The sequence below is a fragment of the Amia ocellicauda genome, chromosome 13 (assembly GCF_036373705.1).
Source record: "Amia ocellicauda isolate fAmiCal2 chromosome 13, fAmiCal2.hap1, whole genome shotgun sequence".
NCBI lineage: Eukaryota > Metazoa > Chordata > Actinopteri > Amiiformes > Amiidae > Amia > Amia ocellicauda.
Window position 1 is genome coordinate 33,912,332 of NC_089862.1, and position 19,214 is coordinate 33,931,545.

At 43.2% G+C, this 19,214-nt stretch overlaps 1 protein-coding gene across 7 annotated transcripts in view; it reads right to left on the reverse strand.

Moving 5' to 3' along the window:
- Nucleotides 1-17,997, reverse strand: part of lef1 (lymphoid enhancer-binding factor 1) — a 53,102-nt gene extending 35,105 nt beyond the window's left edge. For 5 of the 7 annotated variants that reach the window (XM_066720686.1, XM_066720684.1, XM_066720683.1 and 2 more), the window contains exons 1-3: nucleotides 16,912-17,996; nucleotides 14,402-14,468; nucleotides 12,372-12,505 (exon numbers count right to left, since the gene is read on the reverse strand). In XM_066720686.1, coding sequence (XP_066576783.1) covers nucleotides 12,372-12,505; nucleotides 14,402-14,468; nucleotides 16,912-17,121 — 411 coding nt within the window. In that variant the 5' untranslated portion in view covers nucleotides 17,122-17,996. Of the gene's footprint in view, nucleotides 1-12,371; nucleotides 12,506-14,401; nucleotides 14,469-16,911 lie in introns of all 7 variants that reach the window. The other 2 variants (XM_066720687.1, XM_066720688.1) reach the window with 1 other exon arrangement.
- Between the last annotated feature and the right edge of the window lie 1,217 nt (nucleotides 17,998-19,214).

The following is a 19,214-nucleotide window of genomic DNA, read 5'->3' on the forward strand; positions in this document are numbered from 1 at the left end:
TTCGACGACCCTCGCCTCCCCGTGGGTCAGTACGACACCCTGCACGCAAACAGAGACCCAGTTTTAAAACAATGACCGCCGTCTAGTACATATTTTATATTTAATATCTCACTACATTATCGGACACCGAGATCTAACGGATGTAGACGAAGTGAAAACGAGCTAATCATCTTTAAAGCCCCCGAGCACAGAAGAGATGCATCTCACACGCATTTCTATGTATTTCTTTAGTGAGCCTGAAAATGCTACTAGCAAACAACCTCCCTATGGCGATCCTGTGCTACAATTTAAGCCAAGGCAGTATATACACCAGGCAGTTCTAGGTATAATGCAATGCTATGGTCCAGTAAGGTGATCGGAGGCTAGAACCATCTTTTTCTTGCATGGTTTTGCTACCATCTTTGACGTATTGTACATTATGTACGGACATCACCCACCCAAAACAGTAAAATAAACTTCAATACTACATTATTTCCCCCCAACTCCCTCACCTTGTCAATATTCACTGACATGTATGGACATTGTATTAATTTAGGAATCAAATTAATGTTCTAACCGAAGTCAGTGGTTTACCAGAGAGAGAGAGAGACCTACTTTTGGATACAAGCGGGACACAAGTGACATGTACGAGGCAAGACTGCAACACGGACATGCCTCATCTCTCATCGTGCCGATTGAGCCGGCCAGTCTCCGAGGGAACAGTAACACCAGGGCCCATCCCAGAACAACAGCCGGTCTTTAGAGGCAACGGGACCATGGAGGTAATTTAGTTTTGGATTGTCTGCCCGGATTTGGAGAGTACGGTTTAAGAGTAATGGGGCGGTAAAGTGCCCTGTACACTCCGTCCCCAATTATCCAAAGCTTAATGAGCCACACAGCATTTTTTGGATGCATTTCATCCCGTCCAGCACTTTTAATTTCCACAGTAAAGTGCAAGGAAGCTTCACTCCCAAGTAAAATGCATTGTCATTTGGCCACGGTTATCACATCACCATACTGAAACTGAAAAACACGCCGTACGTAGACATTCAATGCCAACAGAATATGTTTACAGAGGACATCGACGGCGGGTTATCTAGTGCAGCAGGCTTTTAAAAACTCGGTCTTCCAGCCCAGAGTGGCTTTTAGAGAGCCAGGCCTGAACTGCCGACCAGAGCGAAGGAAACTCTTATAGGAAATACTTTCCAAAGAGCTTCCCCCCACCCTCCTCCCCTCGCACATTTTGTCGGCAGCAAGCTGTTTGATGTCTGGAGATGATGTGAAGGGCCAGAAGGAAACAGGAGGGCCTAGTGATGCTTGGCAAGCCCAGGGAAGGAGGGAGGGAGAGAGAGAGGCAGACAGAGAAAGGCAATGGAGATTTTTTTCCCCAGTTAGGAGCGGTACTGGTTCTGGGAGAACGAGAACGATCTCGGCCCACAGAGGGGAACGGTCACCGATGCAGCGCCTAAACCCAGGCCTATTAACTGTGCCGAAAGAAGGTTTTTTAATCAGTATCTCACGACTACCATAAAGGCAAGACGATATGGATTGCTTTACTTTTATAGCCATTTGAAGGCAGCTGCCGAGATAAAAGGATGGCTTCACGCCTAAAAGGGTGGTGATCCCGAGGCAGCAGGTGAAAAAGCGCACGGTACTCTTCCACCTGTTCAAATACAGCATCAGTTCAGTAGAGTAGAAATCGATCCGGGATAGAAAAAGACCCGACTGTGGCGCATTTTATTAACCCGTCGCACGAATGCGCACGTTCACCACCAGCCAATTCAGTGGACACGTTATGGTTTCTACCCTTACCCAAGTGTTTTATATCCATCAAACGATATGCAGTGTCTGAAATCCAGTGTATATGCATAATTAGATGTAAACAAAGATCAAAATAAACAATCTCTTGCGGTCATTAATAAATTGCTACCATTATTCATTTTTGGTCGTGGCGACATTTCTGTTTTGGTAAAATTCAGCCACAACACCTCAACTCCCTCACAAGTACTTGAGAGAGACAGAGAGACACACAGCTTTACAATGACATGATCATCGTCGAGGCACAGGGAGACCCGCACACATCTGCTCAGAGGGCTCGTGGTCTACTTTTCCACTAAAAACTTCAGAGCTCGGAGAGAAAGAAAATTTCTTTATACTGTCCATCAAGTGAAATCCCTGTAAGGCTCCAAAGAGTTTCCATTTAAGAAGTAGAAGAAAGTGAGTGTGTAGGGGGGGGGATACACAAAACAAAATATAAGTAAGGAAGCCAGAGACGAGAACATTGCCTGAAGCACTTTGAGATGATAAACCCTGGATGAAATCACCCTTGAAACTTCCAGATAAAATGAAGCCCATTGATGTCGGTTCAGAGTCGGCCTTGCCGGGCCTGGCCGAGCCACGGAGCCACCCAGCGCTCCTCCGCACCGATCCTCAGCTCCTGCGCCGTCAGCTCGCGCTCGCTCTCGGTTTCCACCCCCCTTTCATCTCTCAGAGAGCCGCACACAGGGATTGGGTGCATTGATTTTGTGTTTGGACTTATTGTTTGAAGATCGCTAACTCAAAGTGGCACGTACTCCTCTGATGTTTGAGCTAGGAGAACATTAAACGCCTCACCTGGGCCCCGTGCAATCAGTGCACATCAATGCAGCCCCACGGGTCTGTAAATAATCATCCAGGCTAGAGGACACACACTCACACACTCGCATGGTGGCCCAGGAGTGAACACAGCCAAACACCCGTACGCAGCTCCAACACCAGGCTATTCCTTTCAATATCTATTCCAGTTTACTTGTCGTAACGGGATCTTTATACTTTTATCCGGAATTCACAAATTAAAATCAATCCAGCCATTTTTTTTTTCATGAAAAAGCCTACATTTCCTACTACACTTTGGTATGGCATTGTGATCGATCAAATTAATTAACAACCAAAATAAACACTGGAAAACTGCAAAATCATTCGCCAAAAATAACAAATTAGCACATGATTAATTACCCAATTATTTTTAATTGCAAAACTGGTTTAATTATTGTCGAAGGCTATAATGGTTAATTTTGTTCTTTATCTAACTTTAACCCAACATGTTTTGTTTTAAATTCCACAGGGATCAAAATTAAACTAAACCAAAGTAAAGAAGGATTCTAAAAGTGGGGAAAAGTGTAATCATCATCATCATCATCATCAACAAATTACTCTTGGGAACAAACGTCCAGCCATTTCCCATAACATGCCAAATCTGTATAAAAACATCCTTTGGTTTCAGAGACTGGAAAATAGCAAGCCATGAATCCGAGATACTATGATAGTAGCCATAAAGGAAACCAGCTCCTGAACATATTAACTGCTGGACTCCTATCTGTTCAACTCCACAACACTTCCAATCCCAGAAAACCAAACTACTTCTTGGTCCTTCATTGCCGATCTTATACAGATGACGTGTCTCTCAATGAAGGACCTGCGAAGGGAAATTAACTTCACAATCCGGCTACATTAAGACTAAGGAAACAATGGACAGGATTGGAATATTATTTCAGAGCAGCAGACAAAGAACCATAATGGACACATGAACCAAGCAAAGGATAAGTTACATAAAGAGCCATTGCAAAGTATGAAAAACAAACGCCTTTGTCACAATAATGCACAATATACATTGAGCATCTTCCACAGCAGTAGAGTGGGTCAAAGACTGCAAAGGTTCCTCATCTGAAACAGATAAAACTCCTCAACCTCAGGGCTTAAAGATCAATCTGTCCTCAGACACGTATAACCGTGACAAAGGAAACCCAACCACAGACAGAGCCGAGTTTTACTTGGGCAAATTCTCTCTGCTCACATTTGTCACTTTATATGTTTAAACTCTACGATCATCACGTTAGTTGTGTTTATTTGTTGTTGTTTTCTTCCCATTCAACCCAAAAACAGAGTCAGTAGGGCTGGTGAAGTGACCCCAGTCCTGTAGGCATCTGCATTTGCAGACGTTCGTGAGACCGAGGGACAGAGAAGTGGCACGTGCCCGCCGACAAAAGACAGCCTCATTAGCCCAGTACAGATTTCAGCCTCGCAGAAGGAAATAAATATGGTTACATCTGCAAGTGTAATCTCTCCATTGTGGACCGATTTTCCGCTCGGCTGGGCGGCACGATGGCGGCTTTTCAACAGCCCCGCACCCTGCCCCCTCGCCGTCCCCGTCCACCGCTGAGAGATGAAAACCCACCCCCGGTCTCCCCCGGTCTGAATGGGCCTCCCTCTTCCTCCGGTGTCTCTCAGTCACTCAGGTAACAAACCCCCTCGTCTCAGCCTGCCGAATTACACATAATAGCAACTGCGCAGTGATTGATTTCAGCCTGCATACAAAAAATAAAACCTCCCCCCCTCCCCCTCCCCCTCCCCCTCCACTCTCCCCTCTCCCTCCTCGGCTCCAGCGAACAGCAGCCAAGAGTCTCCATCTAGTAGGAGGCAGGAGGCTTTGAAGAGATCAAAGCCAAGGCCGCGAGCAGTTGTGCGCCCTGGGAATATGGAGAGGCTTTCTGCTCCTCAGACCCATTTCCCAGCGTCATGTCGGATTGCAGCTGTATTGCATTTCGCCAGTTTCCTTAATGCTCTCGGTATTGACTCTTTTCAAATCGAGAGCATAAAGAGGGATAGATTGAGAGAGAGAGAGAGAAAGGAATATAGAAATAAATAAATAAAATAAAAAGAGCCGCTACAGGCTGATTTTTATTTTCACAACTCCATAATTGGGCAGTTCAAAGGGAACGCGGAGAGATTTTTTTTTTTTTTTTTTTTTTTTTTTAAAAGCATTTGTTTTCAATTCGGAGGATGATATGAAAGGAAAAGCAAACTTTTATGAGTTTCCCTGAAATTAAAAACATGTTGTTTTTGTCATATGCTAAGAACAGGGTTTTTTTTTTTTTTTTTTTCAGTTTAGACCACACAAAATGAATTGATGGCTATTCTGGGAATTTCCCCCCTGCTTTTACTGTAGGCTGGAACTTAGAGAAATAAATTGTGTGACAGCTTGGCTAATCAGACCTGGTGGAAAAGCACCTTTACAACTTGGAAGATGTACACAACATTTACACACAATACCTCCACCCTACGTGTCAATGTGTGCAGCAATAACCATCCAAAGAACAATATAAAAATAATAAGCGATGGGGGAAAATGTTTATATTTCATGTGAAGAACAATGACTAATTGTGGCTGTTTTAGAAAGACAAGAGCCCCAGTATCAGATCATCTTGGGCAACAAATTATTTATAAAAGGGCTCCGACTCTCAAACTGAATTATCCAAGGTATCCAAAGCTTGATTGATATTATAGGACTCATGGAATATGACAGACTGGACAACAAACCTCTTCAGAGACGAGCAAATAAAGGAAATCGATATTCATTTCTGAGGCGGTCTCTGTGTGCTTCAAACCCTCCCAACAAACTGTTAAAACAACAAAGTTTTCTCTCTCTGTTCCTCCAAGGCAGCGTACAAATGCCAAAATGCATCCCATAAAGTGTTTCTGATTTGTCAGAAAAGCACCTAAACTGTTAAAGCTCAACTTCACTAAAAATGTCAAAAAAGAGAAAAGCCAATCTGGCCACATTCCCCTTCAGCAGGAAGGACTGTTAACAAGGATTCCCAGTTTCATGCTCCAATCATCACCATCTCACAATGGCTGAAGAAACTTGTATAATAAAAAATAAACACTTTCTGCTCAGTCTTTTACAGTCGACACGATTTCTCAGGTTAAAAACAGATTTACTTAAAAAGCTATATCCTCAGCTTTATCCTCAATGGAATATCTTGTAAGCAAACTATTACCAGAGGATGGGGAAAAGCTAAGGAAGAATGATTTTGAACTCTATTCAGAAGGGAACGAGAGTCTGTGGAGGAATCATATGAATTGAAGTCCAATTTATTTGTCAGCCTTTTCATTCTAGACATTTTAATGCAAAACTCAAGTGAAAAACTACTCCCCTTAAAAACCATTAAAAACAAATGTACATCCCCTGAAACTTGTGCCACTAGCGTTGTGTGTCCTGAAACATCGCTGGCACCTGAAGGGTCCACGGCACTTTTCCCACAAGAGGTGTAAACAGGCCAGGACTCGGGCAGAAGCACACAAACACAAGATGCTTCACCTCATGCGTGGTTAAAGTCTACTTCCACCCTAATTGGTCCCCATGCACAAGCTGGGTGCGTCTGCAAAAGCATCCGCTGCAACGGACCACAGAGATGATTGGACATCGTGGCAAAATGTATCCGTTGGCTGTAACTAGCTTTGTGTTGCACATCTTCAACAGTGGAAATTCAACCTGCAGTTGAGAGCAGACACACACACAGGTCTCCTCACGGGGGGAAGCAAGAGCATGGCTCATTTAGCTCAAACAGTGCGTTAAACCGGAAGATGCACAGTAGCGGTTGAAGAGCAACAGCAACAATACATAAAACCAGACACTGTCTATTTTCCCAGCCCCCCACCCACCAGCTCTGAGAGCCCACCCGACCACAGAGAGAGTGAGAGAGACACACAATCTCCAGTCATGCCCAGTGTAGGCCAACTGCAGAGTGCTGCCCCTGGCCAGGTGCGCTTGTGGTTTCGTGGTGGCTCCATTTTTCATCCTGCACTCAGCACTCACCCTGCTATCTCCCGCCTCTGAAGACCCCGGGCCGGGCAGGACCCCCAGCTGAGGCCCTTCGGCGCTACATCCCTGTGAGGTTTTGCGCGCCTCACTAACACCTGCAGTGGGACACACTTTAGACTCCAGTTCTCATGCCTACAATCCACTTCTCTTCACAATTGGCAAATTGGTTGTGCATTTCTCTCAGTGTCCCTTATTCTGCCTTTTAAATTATAAATAAACCCAAATAGTAAGGGAGTCTTTTTTCTTGGGGCAAGACAACCGTAGTCATTACACCAGTAACTCCAAGTAGATTTGCCCATGTCTGTATACCTTCACCAAGGATGTTTTCGGCCCGAGATGCCATGACCAAGTTATCTAGCACCTACAATGATACTCTGCTCCTAAAAAGCATCACGAGTTGAAATTAAAAGTGGGGAGACACACAAGAATGCCACCACATCAATCTAACAACCGCAGGGACTTCCCAAGTTCAAGGCCGAGAAAATAAACTATACACGTGTGACAGGGGATACTACAACATTGACTGTGCGTGTGAACACTTCCCTGCGTGAAAAACAAACACTGAGAAACCAAATCCGGTGGGGAGGCGGACGCTTCGCATCTTTGTTACCAGCGCTGCCTCGTTAAAACAGTGGTATCGGGTTTATAGCGCGTGACCAGCCGCCATCTGAGAAAGAGAACCCGAATGAAGCCATCCAGTACAGATATCCAACAGGACATCGGTTTATAGTTATCTGGACAGTAAAACTATTGACCATCCAGTGTAAATGCTCCAAATGTGCACAAGTCTTCTGAATATTTAAATCCCCAGGTATACCCACAATGCTCTACATCTGTACATGAACATTGAAACACGTATGTTGCTTCATAACTCAAGACATTTCCCACAAACCAGAACCAGACCTTTCCAACAAAGCAAAATACAATAGAATATGCCCATTATGGAAGTCTCTCTTCCATACTTCATTATATATCATTGGGGGGGAAATCGAATTACTAAAAATTGAAGAGTCAGAGGCAATAGAACACAAATATTAAGGGATTTTAAAAAGCATACCTTGGTGGAGACAAACAACCTAGCCTGATTATTGTGAATCAAATCCAGTGCCATTCAGTCCTGGTATTGGCGAAAATTGGTGAACGTAACAAGCAATGGACATCAGCTGAAAGTGGATGTTAGGGTCTTCATATCAGGAGTTGTGCGAAAGACCACTATCAACTCACTTGTGGTGCAGGGGGGTTTTCTCAGTGCTTCCAGTGTTTGAAAGCAAGAGCAACACCTGAAAGTTTAATCTACAGTAAAGACAATTTAAATAGTTATGAAACTCCCCCCCACCCCTCATTGCAAAATATTTATATTTCAAAGCCCCCTTCTAAAACACCAGGCATAATACGTACCAGACCTCTCCGAGCAATGCCATTACCAGATGTTCGAGAGAGAGGGAAGTATCGGCTCTCACATGAAAGACCTTTATTTCACATTCATGAGAAATCTTCATCTGAAAATCTCTTTCGATAATCATCGCTCTTCAGTGAATATCGTGTTTATTACTCATCGTTGACATGCTTTGCAGAGGGAAGCTCCGGGTCCTGGTACACAACATCCCTAGGAATAATATAATCTGGTGGGTCCATAACAAATGCTTTCATAAACTGAAGCCATCTTTATTCATCGAGTAAAGCACGACTAAAATGCTGTTTCTCTCCTCTTTTGTTGACCACAGTGAAGTGAAAGGGTTAGATTTAATTGTCAGGCAGATTTCGCATCAACACTTTAGGCCAGTGACAACAATTAAACCAAAAACCCCTCACGGCGGGGATAATAAATAGCGCCGGTTAATACTACACACCGAGACGAGCACAACCACGGCGAACTGATTGGGAGAGTAAGGTTTTAAAATCCATCACAGCCATTTAAGCAGCATTCAATCACGGAAATCCCTTCTTGTGTGCATGTGCAGCCTATTGCACTGCGTCTACGGCACCGGATCACTCATGTTTCACATCAAAGGCATGAAAAGGTTCACAAGAGGGAAAAAAAAAAAAAAAAAAAAAACACCTGCGCTGCATCAGAAAGCTCTAGAAGGATTTTTTTTAGGGAGGAAATAAATACATGCTTTATGTTCAGGTCCACGTGATAAATAGATGGTTCATTTTGAAAAGTGGAATAATTGCGTAGGTCGTCGCAATATCTGCGGAAATAAGAAATTTATAAATCTACAGGATTTTAATCCCCTTGTAACATATAACACATCTTATAAATCCAGTTCTGTGTCTTATAGATTAGCTGTTCTTCTACAGAGGAAAACCCAAACATTAAAAAAAAAAAATATCCTTACAACAAAGATAAATCAAAATAAACGCATCTAGAAAGGAAAAAGCTATAGCATACAAAAATGTTTTAGGTATCCCCAAACTCCACTCGACCTGCTTTTTAAATTGGCTTGGCTCCAACTGGTTGTAACCTCACCAGATAAAAAGCAAGACAGTAGGTTTTTTGGGAACGTGAGGGAAATTGTTATAGCTCTCCTGTGCAGCCTTTAAAATCAAACACGATTATAATGACTTGAAGTCAAGCACAGGGTCTCCGCAAAGATAAGGTGTAACCCCAGCCTCATATTTTATGAGGGATTACATGTGTGGCTCCATTTATAGTCTGCGCCCTGACTCACAATTTCCTTCTGCAGATTACACGCCAAAAGGAGTGACCACAGGCCTGTCTAGTAAAGTGGTTTAAAGAGACAGCAGCCCTTTTGTCATAAGTAATGTGGTGTAATTCGAGACCTCCAGATCATTAAATTAACTTTCAACAAGAGCCAGTATTTTTTCAAAAGAAATCCCAACGCGGCCTCAAAGGAATCTCGCTCAGATTCGTCACTGGAGACCCCAGAATGGAAGCGGTGCCAAAGGATGCCTATATCAATTACGATCCCAATTCGAAACACATTTCCTCCGAGATCGAAGTCCAAGAAAGAGAGCCAACGATGAAAACGTTTTCTCGTAACCATGGTTGAAGACTAGAGACGGAAAACGGACGGCACATAGAAGAAAAAACGAACAAAAAGTGATGTAAAGGTGACCATGACAAACTATGTAAATTTAAGTTCTACATTTATAATTCTTGCATCCATATTTTGATGAGGAGTTGTGTGTGCGTGTGTGTGTTAAAGGTGCGGTTTAGATACTTGACCAACTCCTAAACATGTCATGGTCGGTCTCCTTTTACCCCCACTGAATTATTCAGCAATAGTCCTCCGCAGGATTCCTTTGTGACATCAGCAATGGAGACCACAAACCCCACAGAGAGGAAGACCCTGGTAAACTACTATTGGAGACCACACCTAATGATCTCATGACTTCTCATCCAAAAGCACAGCGGAGGAACCGGCTGCTGTGATGCGGACGAGTGTCTCCACAGAAAAGGAAACTACTTGGGAATGGACACAATCACTGACCTGTCCTTCGGTGCGCCGATTGCTGGACGGATTCAAGTGCACTGGGTTCAAAAAGTAAACTGTGGGCTCAGCTAGAGAATCTCGGACCTGTCTTCCAATTTTGGCGAAGCAAAATAAGACTAATCATCAGAAATGGGATGACACCCAATCTGTTTCCCATGTTCCTTTAATTACACACAGTGAAATGTGACAGTATGTGGCACCAGAAGCTCTGGAAACGATGCTCCTAACCCTCGGGTTAATTAGAAGGAATCCACAGGGTGCCGAGCAAATCTCATTAGAAGAATGATTCGTCCAAAGAGGGGGATCTGCACCAAACTAATCAAGAGAAACTTTTCTGCTCCGTCTTATTTTCCTTAGAAATAACAACCGTGACAAGAACCTATTCTTCTGAATCAGAACATGGATAATTCCTTTACCACCACCTTCGCACACAATCCTTCCCACCTTGTTTCAGATAGAGAGAGAGAGAGAGAGAGAGAGAGAGAGAGAGAGAGAGAGATTCTTGACAATACAGACATATCAAATGCTCAAGGAAATACTTAATATGATGTGGAAAAAAAAAAAAAAATTATATATATGCACTTGAATATTAAAAACACTTGTTGTTGATCCAATTAAGTAATCAGAGCCTATATACACACACAAACAGAAAACAAAACAAAAAAATCTATATAAAACCATATACACCAGAGAGCCTTTGTTATGCTGCGAAACAGGAAACAAAATTAAAGCCTCAGAATTTGTTGACTTTCGCGGAAACTAAATCCCTTTATAAGGCCCAGAACTGACAATACATATGTATAATCAAAAGACTGTAAATACTTCAGACTACAGCTCTACACAGATAACTGAAATATATACACAGGCAATAGCAAACAGACACACTGACATGCTATTAAGACACTGAAGTACTTCCAACTTGCTTTCTTAAAGAGTGAAAAACCATTATAAACAAAGTAGCCCTGAGAGCTGAAACGCCAGGTCAGACGGCACATCTGAAATCATGACTTCTGGTCAGGTTGGGTTTCTATTCTGTTTTACTAGCTGTAAAAACATGTGTCAGTGTGCTGCGCCTGCTCTTACCTCTTGGCATCCACAGTCCGCTTCCTAACCAACACCATTTGTTCCAGATACCGGCACGACCGAACTCGCAGGTCATTATGAGCTTCTGCTAACAATTAGATCAGTCACCACATTAGGCACCGAAGCATTGAAGTTTTTTTTTTTTTTTAAACGGTCGACTGTAAGGATATTTAAATGCCTATGTGGTCTTGCAAAATTACAGGGGGAGAAAAAGAAGAAATTACAGCGTAAAGCGTTCCTCTCTGGACAGCAGCGGCAACCGCATACGGAAATCATGCTAAAGACGGAAGCACTGATACAGAACAAAACCAGATCCTGCTTAGCGTGTAAAAACAATGGGACAGAGGTACAGCCTTCCACACAATCCCTCTCCCGCTCCTTCTCCTTCTCCCCGTATCTCCCTTTCCTTCTCCTTCTCTCCCTCTCCTTCTCCTTCTCTCCCTCTGCCTCTCCTATACTTCCTCAATGGGAAAACAGGCCTTAACATAGCGCTACAGTACGTTTGATCAGTGTGTATTCAGAGCATTTCTGATGATTTCATAATATACAAGAAGAATTCTGTTCGTTCCATAAACATAAAAATCATAGAGGAGCTCAACGCATAAAGCAACTATAAAAGCCACTATAAATCCTCCTTCTGCTTTGCAAAACTGAACACTATGTGCCACATTATGAACTGCCAATTCAGGTGGGTGCAAAGTTATGCCCTTTGAAGCCTCTGGCATAAAAAATACCCTCCTTAATATTTGAAAATAGCACCGTGCAATAACGGCACTCGGCTGTCGGCTTTAGCAGCTTCAGACAGCGTCCACTGTGGGTGTCTCCCTGGCACCGAAAAGGAAAAAATGGATTAGAGCAGACAGCTGTGCAGTTTTTTTTTGTTGGTCTGCCTTTCATATGTCAGCATCGCAGACCGGGAGCCAAGTGGACGCAACACACAACCAGGAACTCGTTCACGGGACGAAAAGGACAGGAAGTGAACTTGTGACAACAGAAAAGCTTTTCACCAGCCTCGATTCCACAGGCGCACTTCCAGTCTCCCACCATCATCCCCCCAATCCCCTCTTCACCCATTTCTTCTGACGTTATAGAGCACAGAAAGCGAGAGAAGATCCGGGCAGAAACACAGGAGCAGAGGATGGACACAGCCATGAACTGCGTTAGCGTGGCGTCGATTTGGAGGAACTGAGAGGATGCCAGGGTCTACTCACCGTCCTGGGCATGGGGGGCGAGAGCGAGCCATTGTTCATATAGGAGTCATTGTTCATGTTTGGCATCATGATGTAGCCCGGGTATCCTTGGTAGGGATGCCCTTTGTTGTAAAGCCCTCCATCTTGATGTTTCCCTGAAAGAGAAGGACGAGACCATCTAATCAGGGACACGTTCTGCTGCTGGAAATGATCCTCAAATTCATGATTGCGAAGGAACGTTAAATGCTCTTTCTTCATCAGACGCAGACTGACCACCTGAGTCACAGTTTCACCAGGAATAAACTGACGATTAAGTAGAGAAGCAATACATGTGTAATTATGGCTGCATGGTGCTCTTATTTCTCTAGAACAGACTACACTCACAAACACAAAAAACATTCCTTATGAATTTTAATTAAGAGCTTATTCATGGGAAAACAGTCAAAAAATTTAAAGTAGCTCATTTAGTTTCCTAGATTTGAACAAAATCTATTAATTGCATGCTGAAATTATTTAATTTTTTTAAGAAATGAGGGGTCAAAACTCCTTGTATCAGGGTATTTATTGCTTAATTATTTCAGCAACCTGGTTTAACGACGTGATAAAGTACACAAGGCCGTCTGGCTCATTGTGCCGTGTTAATGTTTGACATGTTCACTTTGTTTGCCATCAGCTACCATTTAACCACCCTGTTCAACTGTAAAGCAGAACAAAGATATTATTCCCCAGAAGAATGGAGCCCCTCCATGCCAATTAGGAGCAATTAAGAAGAAAAGACCGAACCCGGTCAAACAAGGATGTCCCACTGTTCGCCGCGGCCTTTGACACAAGAGGGTCCCGCTCCCAGAGACCGCCTCTCCCACACTGAAAGGCGACGCACGCTAGGTTTCGGGGGATCGCAGTTTGACACGGGGGAAGATTGATGGCAGCACTTTGAGACGCCGTTTTGCACGTTGTGGAGCCAGAGTGTTTAGCGGTGGCCTTTTCAACATCTTCAGCCTGTGCTGTGGGCCTATTCATGGCAGAACAAAGGACAGACACTTCTGCGCCTCCATGCTAATCCAGGCTCCTCCGTCTCGGTACAGGAGCAACAAAGACCCGCCCCTCTCTGTGCGCAGCGGAGACCTGCCCCCCCAGCCAAGGTGATAATATCAAGAGTTCTCACATGAGGACCACAATCTTCCCCCATTGTCCTCTCCTGAACGGTGGGATTATGGCAAACTCTAAAATCGACCCGTGAAACGTTGTTGTTTTCTTTGTGTGCCACAGGAAACACGACAGAAAATGTGCAGTAGCTAGATTTTTAGCTTTCCGAATCGTCAAAATGGATTTAAGTTATCGGAGATGATCTCTGAATACCAATGGTTAACTCAGGTGGAGCAGAAAAAATGACTATCAGTCTGCGTTGAGACCAAACAATTGACCAAAACAGGGTAGGGGTTGTTCTCCTCAAGCAGACTGCGGTTCTATTCCACCACAGAGAGCAGGACACGTCTTCACCACACACACTATTCAACCCCCTTCTTAAAAATGCAAGTTAGTAAGAAATAAATAACTGGAGTCACTTGAAGCCATGTGATCAAATATAATAATAAAACAACTACTCTATCCCTCTCCGTTCACCTCACTTTGTTTACATTTCAACACAGAGTTCTTGCCAATACATTGCAATGAATTTTAACCGATCACGTTTGAGCAACCCTTGTTTTGGGCAACAGAGAAATGACTCCAAATGTGGATTCCTGTGATATAGGAATAAAAATAAAAATATGTGTTTGGCTGTAACCCACCGCCAGCACCCCTCCTACACACACAGATAGATACAGACTTTATTTAGAAATTGAGTGTCCATGTTATTGTTTCGAGTGAGGTTTGAAAATGAATAAAAGAGCCAAAAGAAAGGAGTGGCTTCTTATACAGTATTGAAGAGTGTGGCTGGAAATAAAATAAAAAGAGTATATTAATAAATTAATCCACAAGGGGTATGTGACCTATACCTATGGCAGAGGGCGAGGAGGGAAACTGTCAGACTTCACCAGTTCGTTACTTACCCTCATCAGAATGATTTCTGTGCTTTTCGTGGTACGAATCCTGGGGTATCTGAGATTGCCGAGCTGCCTGCCAGGGGGAACAACAACAACAGGACGCCGTGTCAGTACTCACACTCCAAGGACACAAACTTAGCACTGCTGGACTTCACCAACACATAGCAGAGACCTTAACCCTGCCTCCCTGCCCCAGGTCTTCAGTTTGCTTTTGGCTGCAGGTGGCCATCTTGTTTATTCAAAACCCCTGAAGCCCAGATATCACAAACGAAGAATATTCCTGCCCTGTTTTAATTAGAATAGCGAGGTTTAGGAGCGCGGGGATTAGCCGTCTCCGTCAGGCATCTCCACATTCACCCGGCTCCTCGGCCAGGCGTCACATGCCGAGGCCTAGAATTCAGGTTTTATTTTCGTCCGGGGTATTAGCTCCTGTAGTAGGTTTGGCAAAAAAGGAAAACGAATGCCAGCTGATTGAGCTCCAACACAGACAGGCAGCCTCTCCGAGCGTCTTTGATAGCAGGGCCTCAATCAGAATTCATAAAAGATTTCCTCCTTTTTGAATTCAGTTCCTTGAGGCCCTTGCCAACAGAGCCAGTGAATTGCATTTAATTTGGGTTCAGATTTACTGTCCTGGAAGTGTTCTTACCTGACTGTGATTCAATTTGAACAGGAAATTAAATGAAAGGTGTTATATTTCCTGTTTGTTTAAGTAGGAGGCAATGGCAATACGTCTGTGTGGTTCTACATTATTTTAAAATTCAGTTTATATGCATCAGTCAAATTCAGTTATGCCTCTTCCTAGATCTGAGCAATATTTTCACCACAGAAAAGAGTTTTATGTTTATACCAGTGAAACAGTGGGTTTACCGCCTGAGCAAATCAAATAATTTTAAAATGGTAAAAAAGGTATAATTTATGTCGGCATCATTTTGTTTTAAACGCATGTATTGCATTCTATAACTACAGGCTTTGCAAAAACAGGGAAACGGCCAGAAGCCTTTGCAAGCATAGTTTAAATAGTTTTTTCTAGAAGGCTGCAATTTTTATTTAGTTTATTTTGATTTGAGGCTGCCAAAACAAAACCACAAAAAAACATTTATTTTAGACTGCATTGAGCACAGTGTATTTAAAATATAAACCCGACGTCTGCGATTGAAAATATTTGCTGGCTTGCCCGTTAGCGGCAGGTGCCAATGGTTGCAGGCAATAACGTGTAATAATAAAGCAATGTCAGGTACAGTTAAACGAGGGCGTCTCTCGGTGAATCAATCATACTCTGCTTTCGTTTTGTTAAACAAATTGTGGTGATAAAAATGTCAAAAACTTGCTTTTGCCCGAAATGAAATCCTAATATGAAAATGACAACTGCGGTATAACAAGTCGTATGAAAGCCACCACACACCAGTGCTGTGTTCAAAGCAGCTGGCAGTGGGGGTGTGCCTGGCCCAGGACACACACATGATTAACACAGATACACAGGTGTGTGCATGCCGGGCCTTTATGCCGAAAACAGCATTTATTTGTATTTAATTTTGTGTAACATTAACCTGGCTGGTCACTGGTGGTAACGTCGTATTAAATTGAATGTGTGGGTGAGTGCACGGGTCACCGCTAAACAGAACAATTCAGCATGAACACGGCTTTAAATGTGCGGTACTATTTATAGTCCAGGCTGATAATAACAATAATAATAACAATAACAATAATATTATTATTATTATTATTATTGTTGTTGTTATTATTATTATTATTATTATTAATAATAATAACAATAATAATATCATCCTGCTGAAGATGAAAGTTCAGGCTAAATATTTAGGCCTCTGGTAACTTCTGATCTTGTTTTTCACACGAAATAAAACATCCTTCATATTATGTTTCTTGACAAACTTGTTGAAATGTGTGTAATATAAATGTTGCTAGCGAGAATTATAAAAAAAAAATACATAGACTTGCAGAAGAAAAAATATATTAAAATAAATGTATGCTAGTGCAATTGAACGGGAGAAAAATGTTATTGGACTAAGACTCCCCACAACCACATCCACGTGTTTCGGCCGGTTTGGCTTTTTAATGATCCGACAGTGACGAGATGAGCGGCTTCACCTGAGGAGGAGGAGGAGGAGGAGGAGGAGGAGGCTGCACATAAAGCCAAGGACACAGGACTCTGCCATCAACTCAAATCATCATCATCAGTAGATCATTATTAAATTATATAGATTATAGATCAGTTCTGGTCAGTAGAGCAGATGGTTTTGTCTGACGGAGCTGGAGCTGTCAGTTTAAAACTGTGGATAACAGCCGGGGTCTCGGCGGCATGAATACAGAACAAATCGCCTACTCCAAGACAGCAAAAAACGAAAAACTGGACTTGTGCACACTTTTGCGCACACGAAGTTAAAATACAATCTCACACACACCTGAGTGGCCCTGTGCTCTCATTTCACTGCGCAAAACCCGAGGGTTTCCAACTTACAACAACAGTAACAGTGTGCCTCAACCCAAACCTCTCTGACCTCATGGCTGTTGCTGCTGGGGTTGATCTCCGACTCGTTGACCAGGGACGATTTGATATCGGCCAGATCCCCCTCTTCCTCCGGGTGGCTGATCTCGGCGAAGATCTTCTCCTTCTGCGGGTCGCCTTCGTCCTTGAACGGGATCATCTCGTCCGTGGCGCACAGCTCCGGGTCCCCGCCGCCTCCACCACCCCCGGCTAGCTGGGGCATCGTGCGGTTCAGATTAATTCAGATCACCTGGTCAGTAATGTCGCAAAAGCAGATCACTGGTCTTAAATCCCAAAGAGAAAGCGGAAGGGTCCTGGAAGAGGGAGGTCACAGCTGAAGGTCCGCCGCTGGGTCCCTTTGCAGCTTTGCGTTTGGGCTGCAGCAACAGGAGCGCGTTTCGGGTCGCAAGTGTGAGACTTTAAAGTGAAAAGCAAACACAGCACCCAGGACAGAAGAGGACTGTAGCGTTCAAACGGTTTAAATAATGGTCTCTCATTCAGTAAGAAAAAGAAAAAAGTTAAAAAGTCCCTTGCATGGCTGTCCCCGGTCAGGTTGTGCGCTTTCCTCAAAATATAACCAGACTCCTTGGACTAAAAGAGGAGTAAGAAGGAAAAACAAAATGTACAGATGCTGAGGAAAGCACGCCGGATTTCCCCGTGCTTGTGTCGTGGACAATAAATAAACCACAAAGACAGAAAAAAAAAGATAACCTTTAAATAATGTCGCCCTCGGTGTTTCGTTTTGACGAGAGTCTCCTTTAGTTAGCAACACTCCGCCAGAAGGAAAAGAAGTGCAGAATAAAAAAGTGCAACCTGCCCAATGCGTCTCGGGCGCGTTTCCCCGGCGCTCAGCGTTTCCAAACGGCGCGGCGAGCCTGTGTCTGTGTCCGGGGCGCACACCGCATCCTCCCGCGTCCTGCAGCGCGAAACACCGCTAACGCAAACGCAGCGAGGAGAAGGAAAAGAAAAGGAAAAAAGTTACTCGGAGTGTCAAATCACTGGGTTGTAAAGTGGAGCCCCGCTCCGTGCGTAATGCGGTGCCTGTGTGTGTGTGTTGGTAATGTAACCCTCCTCCCTCTCTCTCTCTCTCTCTCTCTCTCTCTCTCACTCTCACTCCTCCGTCCTGCAGTGACTGGGGGTGAAGATGAAAGGGAAGCCGCCGCTCTGATTGACAGCGCACTGATTGACACTCCTGAGAGAGCGGGGTTTACACACACAACACACACGGCAAAGGGGCAGACAGGAGACAGGGGGGTGGCGAGTGTGTGTGTGTGTGTGTGTGTAGGAAGCCGACACCAGTCACCAGACAGACTTACTACTGTAATGCAAAAAGACAAAAAAAGAAAAAAAAAAAAGAGAGAGATGAAGTAACACTACTTTCCCGCACATTAGACTCCGAGGTGTGCAACTGTAGCCGTGCAACTTGTGCAGATTAATAAAAATACAACTGTATGCTCTACAGGACAGGCAAACCTGAAGCTTTTATTTTTTCCTTTATCTCTTTTTTTAACAGCTCCTTAATGTGTTTAATAGTTTAGGCTACATACTGGGGTGGGACCGTCAAGTCACAGTTCATAGCCATACGTGCATGTAGCACCTCAGCGCAGGGTGTCCAGCCTCATCCGTATTATTATTTTAACGAAATGTGTTCAATTACCTGCTACCTTGACTCGGTGAAGCAGTCCAAAGACTTTCAAAATAGCAATGACAATAAGAGGGCATACACTATAACACATTTCCTCCACCTCAAATCGGATGCATCTTCTACTTCTTGTTATAAGACTAATAGTTTACTATTTCCTCTATGATTATATTATCTGATTGTTTTCAATAAAATACATTTCCTTATTCAAATCTCAAATAACGCATAAGATGCATATCCGAGGTTTAGATATACTGGAAGGAATAAGATATGAATTAAAAACGTTAATGTTTTGCTGTGCCCGTGCAAGTACATGTATACATAATATATAAATACATCTTTATTTTGTGACCAAACAAGTAAGAAGCTTATTTTTTTAAATATTGAATACATTAACTTATTATGAAATCAAAATAAGCATGCACACGTGTATACATATACCTTCTTTGCAGTTTAAAAATGCGTATGTGGTTATAGATAAACTTAAGTATGATTCCCCATGTTTTAACCACACTTATATAAATATGTTGGACGTATAAGAAATATAAGGAAAAGACCCATCACTTAGGATCAAGGAAAACATTTTAAAAAATAGCACATAGCTCGTGTCATGAGTATATTAATATAAATAAGAAACATCGAAAATATTAAGCATGTTCATTTTATCGACGATG